Here is a 7,500-nt window from a genome sequence, read left to right on the forward strand (position 1 = left end):
ATAATTTTTCAATTTTAGATTTGGAAGTTTATAAGTTTGATTATTTCGAGACTGGTTGTTTAGGATTCATTAGTTCAAATATGAATGTAGTAAAAGAAGAAAGTAAAGAATGCAAATGAACTCGGGAGAAAATATAAAAATGATCAATGCTTACACATTAAATTTGGAGAGAATAGGGAGAAAGTAACGACCATAGGCAAATGATTACTTGGAGATAATTCATCACAGGTTACGGTATGACGGAATGTAACTTCTTAACGATGGTTCCGTTTGGCGAATCTCGTTCGGGAACCATTGGGAAACTGCTGCCCAATGTGAAGGCCAAGGTTATCGATACAGCCACGGGGGAACTGCTCGGCCCGCTTGAGGATGGAGAGCTGTGTTTCAAAAGCCCGTCGGTAAAGTATCTATTGTGAATACAATATGTTGGTTATGTCAGTGGTTTATTTTGAAACCTTTGACATTTTTTCATAATTAGTGCTTTAGATAATAGAACACCCACACTGTATACTATATGCATACTTGCTTACAACTACGGGCATAGAGAACACTTCCAGACTTCTAGGACTACCTAAACACTGCCAATACATAAACATAGACAGTCTGGAAAGAGGGAAAGGGAAACCAGGTAGAAACAAAACATACAGTTACTAGCCTCTAGGCGTTCTTCTAAGCGTTCTTGCTGCAGGTTATGGATGGTTACTACAACAACGCCGCCGCCACCGCCAAGACCTTCGACGCGGAGGGTTGGCTGCGCTCCGGCGACGTCGGCCGCTACCACGAGGACGGCTTCTTCAGCATCGTGGGTCGAACCAAGGAACTCATTAAGGTCAAGGGCTTGCAGGTGAGCGCCATGAGAAGGAGAGATCAAATATATATATATACATATATACATATATATATATATATATATATATATTTATAGAATGTATACATATACATATATATAATATATATACATATACATATATATATATATATATATATATATATATATATATATATATATATATATATATATATATATATAATATATATATATTATATATAATACATATATAATATATGAGTGTGTGTGTAATATGCATGTATTGTTTAATCATTTATCTGCTTATTTGTTTACTTATTTGTTTACACATTTCGTACCAATGACGTGTACAATCCAAATCACACTTCGCGAGTATTCTCCAAGCGAAATCTTACCAGGTGTCCCCCTCGGAGCTCGAGGACGTCATTCTACAACATCCTGAGGTAGTGGACGCAGGCGTGGTGGGCGTGGAGCACGACAGGATGGGGGAGGCTCCGAGGGCGTTCGTCGTCACCAGGAAGCGCATCCCGGAAGAGGAAATTCACAAGTAATCGTTTTCCCACGCATATATTGAATTCATATTGGAAGATTCTTTGCAGTTTTAATCCAACACACAGTGTAACTATATCAAATATTCCGCCATAATCAGAGATGTATGATAAGGCGAAATTTCCCTAAGCATTCCGTCCCTCCCCAATGATCAAGGTTCCTGGAGCCGAGGGTCGCGCCGCACAAGAGGCTGGCGGGAGGCGTTTTCTTCGTCGATCAGCTGCCAAGGTCTGCGGCGGGAAAACTTCTCAGGAAAGAACTCAAGAGTCTCAGATGAAGTCTCCGGAGGCAGATTTGGTTTCTTGGTTAAGTCCTGGCTTTTTATTGTTTCAGGATTACTCAGTTAAGGTTAATGTCGATTCCACTATATATATTTTTTCTGTATGCCTTGAACGTTAAATTACTGAAATTCTATTTTTGTCTGTTCATACTTTTTATTAAGTCAGTCTATCCAAAAAAAAAAAAATTTTTTTAACTTGTCTTTTAATTTACTTTCCTTTTGTGTTGTCAAAGTGGGACATTTCCTAGCTTTCCTTGGCTAAAACAGCAGCTCAAAGAAAACCGCCTTCATATTTTCGCCAACAATATTTATTGTAACATGAAACGATAAAGTTGGAACAAAATATCTCATCAATACTTAGAAAATGCACTGTTAATAAACAAGTACTACCTTCCATTAAATAATAAATGGAATTTTAATTTTCAATTCGTATTTGATTTTTAGAATTTAACAAAAAACAAATATCGTTTAAGTACCATAAAAGAAAATAGGATCGGTGAAGTACTGTTGTACTGAAGAAAAAACAAAAAACAAAAAATGTATTTTAAAAAAAATAAAACACTGTAGCAGCTGACACCATTAACAAAAAAAAATATCTATATTTCTTTTCAACAGAGAAAAAGTGTATGCTATTCAGTATTCAGCTGATTTCTAAATTGCCTTGTTTCACATTGTGTGTTGATTAAATGTCATAATTCTGGATACGTTCCTCTTGAAAATTAGAGGGAAAAAGCGCTAAACAATTAAACTATATAAAGAAGAAAGGAAAATCCTTGTAGTGATCGACAAATATAGAAGAAAAAGAAATATATTACCCAAGTTCCCGCTTTCAAATTCCATTTTCTATGCTGAATAGAAGCACAGAAAACGTACTTTCTATCCACCATAAGAAGTGAGCGTATGTAACAGAGGGTGAAAATGATTCATGACAATAATTATCAGTTAATGTCGCTGATGGCAGTTGTTGCTGTTATGGGATCGTTATAAAATGTTCTGATAGGGGGGGTATAATTTTTATCATTATCGGGATTATGTTACAGTTGTCATTAACATCGTAGTGTTGTTTTTTTTTGTTCATTCATCATCATCATTATCACTCATCATCATCATCATCATCATCATCATCATCATCATCATCATCATCCATCATCGTTATCGTCATCGCATAGGTATCGTCATCTTCCATTATCATTATCATAATCTTTTATTATCATTATTATTGATATTGTCATTATTATTGTCATTATCATTATTATTATCATTATCATTACAATTATAATAATTACTATGTTATTGTTAACATTACTTTTATTATTATTAGTATTATTATTATTATTATTAAATTTTATTATTGTTGTGTTTTTTTATTATCATTATTATTATCATTATTTTTTTTTATTATTTTTTTATTATTATTATTATTTTGTTGCTATTGTTGTTATTATTATATTTCTATTATCATTATCATTATTATTATTACTACCAAGTCCTCATCATTGTTTCATTATTTTTAATTATTACTGTATACTAAATTATTATTATTTTTATCATATCATCATTCCATCATCTCATCATCATCATCATCATCATCATCATCATCACATATCATCTTTCATCATCATATCATCTCATATTTTTAATTGGTTTTATTATGATTATTTTACTACCACTATTATTTTTATTTTATTATTTTTAATATTCTATTATTATTTTTATTGTTGTTGTATTTTCTGATGTTATTGTTATTATCATCATTATTAGGGTGCGTTCCCCCCAAGCCATTCAATTCAATTCAATTCAAGTCACTTGATTAAATTTCATTTTGACTCAACATCGCCCCAACCCCCACGATCAGCGTCTTCTCTTTATGATCATCTAGTATGAAATTAGTCTTTCGAGTGAGATGGACGTGTCGGACGTTGCAAAGTAGGAGTGTTGCTATGGCTAAAAAGGCGTAGAAGGTGGCGGAGAAACAAATGTGGGTGCATCCCATACATTGTAGGAGAGCAGAATTTGGAACATTCGCCCATTTGTTTCCAGATTTGGTCAAAATCCAGAGAAATTTTATGACTTCTTTAGGATTAATAAGGGAAAGCAATTTAAGATAGATATTTCTTTTAAGATAAAAAATAAAGATAATTTAAGATAAAAAAAATAGTACAAAATATAAATTTTGGGAAATATACTTGGAGCTACATGCAAAATTGTTTATTTAAAATTTAAGATAATTTAAGATAAAAAAAAAATAGTACAAAATATAAATATTAGGAAATATACTTGGAGCTACATGCTAAATTATTGCCATATTTGTAATACTGCAGTCAGATGATTGTCATTCATGCTGAAAAAATGGAACCAAACGCATCGCTGAATGTGAATGGCCAGGAATTGAATGAATTAAATAGCGCGGTGGGAACGCACCCTTACTGTGTTATTATTATTATCATTACTATTACCATTACTGTTATGGTTATTATCATCATTAGTATTATTGTTATCATCATTATTAGTAACAGTTTTATTATCTTTATTATTGTTGTTGTTAGTATCATCATTATCATTAACATTATTATTATTATGATAATTGCATTATCAATATTATTATTATTATTATTATCATTATTATTATTATTATTATCATTATTATTATCATTATTATTATTATTATTATTAACATTATTATTGCTACGCCAGTGGGTCTTTATCTCTGTGTGAAACATGTGTTAACATGAAAAGGATGACCTGGGCATGTGTTAACATGAAGGGACCTGGGAAAACATGACGCAGCTGGCTGTGAGCGGAGGAGCGGAGGAACAAGCGAAGAGACGGAGTTGGGGTGCAGCTCCTGTGAAGACCTCGTGTGTGCCCTTGTGACCTGTTTATTTTGTGTTGCCCTGTTATAAGCTGTAATCGTGCAGTGTGACATGCTGGTGTCCCCCCTGTATTGTGCCTATAGAAAAGTGTACGGTAAATAAGGAAAAGGACGTCATTTTGTGTTTATTTCGTGCCCTGCCTCGCCACTTGGCGTTTCCTCTCGTGGTGGTCTGGGACGCTGTGGTGCTCGGTGCCTCTTGGAGCTGTTCATGTCATGACCCTGTGGATAGCACGCCGTCTGCCTAGCCTGCCTTGCGTTGGTGGCAGAGAGACGAGGCAGGCGGCGTAACAAATGGTGTCAGGAGTGGGATTTGTGATATTTGATCAGTGAGACGCCGCCGATTTATCATGTCGTCCAAAGAGGGCAGCAGCCATGAGGGAGAGGAGGCTATGACTGAGGCAGGCACAGGCGAGGTGAAGCCGACCCAAAGATGGACCTGATCACTCCATGCTGGCCGGTATGGGGGAGGAAATGGCACAAAGGGCAAAGAGCAGGCACAGGGGGCACGCGAGCAGGCGCACCATCTCGTCGAGATGCAGGCAAGGAAGGCAAAGGAACAGTTCTGCCAACTTGTTGAGGTGCTACAGAGCAATCTGGCATCTGAAGTGGAAACTCAGCAGTAACCGACAAGGCCTGCAACAGCGTGAAGAGTGAACTGATGGAGAAGGTGCAGACTCTGAAGGCGAGGTTCAGGGCCTGAGGGAGAAGTAAAGGGCGGAAAGGCGGCGTCATGAGGTAGTACGTTGCAAGAAAGAGAAGGCAGACGAGGTTATGGCAACAGATGCCAGAGTGTCAGATTTACGGGGGTCTGCCTGGGGTCCGTGGCGGGAAAACCCCCGGGCCTCGCAGCATCGTGTCGGAGCCAGGGGTCGCCGCGAAGGCTGGGGACCCATCGGAACCGCTCCCTTGGGTATAGGTGGCGGTAAACTCAGACCAGGTCAACCGACCTCGTTGCCTCCCTCACCCCCTTCCTCCCCCCCGGGCGTATTAGTTCACGGCACAGCGTTATCCACCCTGCAGCCCCTCGGCCTCCAGACATTCTGTGAGGCGTAAGCCAGCTATACGACGGGAAGGTGGCCTGGGAGGCATATGACGCCATTTTGAAATACTGGCATTTGCCCGGGGGCTGGAGCCAGGAAGAGAAGGCCCTACAGCTGTTAACAGCGCTAAGGGGCCCCGCGGTGGAAGTTTTGGGGGCATCTGCCGCCATCCAACATCCCTCTTACACCAGCGTGGCAGAGGCTTTGAAACCGCCGTTTCGGGCACCCCAAACCGGGCCCGAGGTATATCGTACCCACTTGAAGAAGCGGACTCGTGAGCGTGGCGAGACACTGTCCCATCTGGCGCAGGATGTGGAGGCGCTGGTAAGGAGGTCGTACCCTGCGGCTGCGGAAGAGATGATCGTGGTCCTGGCCCGCGATTTTTTTTTTTGACGCTTTACAGGACCAGCAGCTGCAAATCTACGTAAGCAGGCACACCCTGAGGACCTGCAGGTGGCGCTGGCGAGGGCCTTGGAGTTCGAGGCCTTCCTGAAGGCAACGAGTGGCCTAGGGCCAGTTGCTCAGGCCCCGCCGTGACCTCCGGGGGCCGGGAAAGGGTAAAGTGGAGAAAGTAGCATTGAGGAAGGGTGGGCCCCAGCATTTTTCCAAGGCTTGTGTTGGGGGGTGCGGAGAGGAAGGGCACAGACGTAGTCAGTGTCAGAGGGAGCGGAGAACACGTCCTCTCAACCGACGGGTTCTGATGCCTTCCAGCAGTGCTGCAAGGAAATGTGGCTGGGATGGTCACCATCCGAGCGCATGTCCTAAGGGTAAGGAAGTGGTACAGGCGGAAAAACTCGGACAGGCTGGAGAAGGGGGCCGAAACCCGCCGTCCTCGGTTCCCGGGCCCCAAATTGGGTAAGCTGCCGTCGAACCAGCATGATGCAGGTGGAGGGCTCAGTAGATGGGAAGCTTTGCCGCCTGACAGTGGACACTGGGGCTGAGAAGACCCTGGTGCGCCTGATATGTTGGCCACTATGCGACTTCCAGACGCACCACGAGACTCTGTGGTGTCATTGGGGATTTTGTGCAGCTCAAGGGGCCAGTGGAGGCTCGTATTGGGCGTGGGCAGCACGGTGCAGCGGCTGCCGGTGTATGTGGCCGATCTGGACGAGCACTGCTTGCTGGGCATTGACTACCTGACGCAGAGTAAGGGGTGTGTCGACCTTGGACGGGAAACTGGTGAGGGTGCACGGTGAAGATGTGCCCTTGCTTCCAGAGGTTGGTTGTGCAGAGGTAGTTACGGCTGACGACTGCACCTTGCCCCAGGGCAGAGTCTAGAATCCGGTGTCAACTGTCAAGAGTGATGCGTGGAGTAGAGGGCTTCGTGGAGCCCATTCAAAACCTGCAGCTGGGTGATGGGCGTAGCGGTTGGCGAGCCTTGTTGGACCCGGGGAGGGGTTTTGTTACAGTGTTGGTAGCTAACTTCTCCAATAAGAACCTGAAGGTGCCAGCTGGTGCAAAGCTGGGCACTTGTGAGGAAGTGGAGCGTCCAAAGAGTCATCGGGGAGCGGGAGTTTGGTATGGGGCCGTTGCCTGACTTCCCCGAGACTTGCGCACCGGCTGTGGCGTTACCAAGGGCCAGGAAGCTACTCCTGGGGCCATGGTGAAAAGATGACGTTAGCCCCAGTAGCGGGGATGAAAGGGCGTGGCAGACGCTGACCGAGATGACGAGCATTTGGACGGTGAGGGCGATGCAGCAGACGTCAATGGTGACCATGAGCCAGGTCTTGGGGCTGGAGATACCACTCTGGATGCCACTACCAATCTACCGCCGCCCACACCTCCAGAGCGACCCCCGCGGGGAGCGAAGAAATCCGCGCTGGAAAGAAAGAATTTTGTTTGTTCCTGAGGACTAATTTATTTAAATTTTCTGTAGTTTGTTTCAGGTTTAGGGATGTCAGAGCAGACGGGTCGTCTGCTTGATAGGGGGGGATAGTGCTACGCCAGT

At 42.7% G+C, this 7,500-nt stretch overlaps 1 protein-coding gene across 1 annotated transcript in view; it reads left to right on the plus strand.

The window, feature by feature from the left end:
* LOC119573940 (probable 4-coumarate--CoA ligase 3) overlaps positions 1–1,769 on the plus strand; it is an 18,959-nt gene extending 17,190 nt beyond the window's left edge. Inside the window, 4 exon segments of the mRNA XM_037921039.1 lie at positions 229–398; positions 689–844; positions 1,207–1,355; positions 1,514–1,769. Coding sequence (XP_037776967.1) covers positions 229–398; positions 689–844; positions 1,207–1,355; positions 1,514–1,634 — 596 coding nt within the window. The 3' untranslated portion in view covers positions 1,635–1,769.
* The last annotated feature ends 5,731 nt before the right edge of the window (positions 1,770–7,500 follow it).

The sequence above is a fragment of the Penaeus monodon genome, chromosome 6, assembly GCF_015228065.2.
Source record: "Penaeus monodon isolate SGIC_2016 chromosome 6, NSTDA_Pmon_1, whole genome shotgun sequence".
NCBI classification, from domain to species: Eukaryota; Metazoa; Arthropoda; class Malacostraca; order Decapoda; family Penaeidae; genus Penaeus; species Penaeus monodon.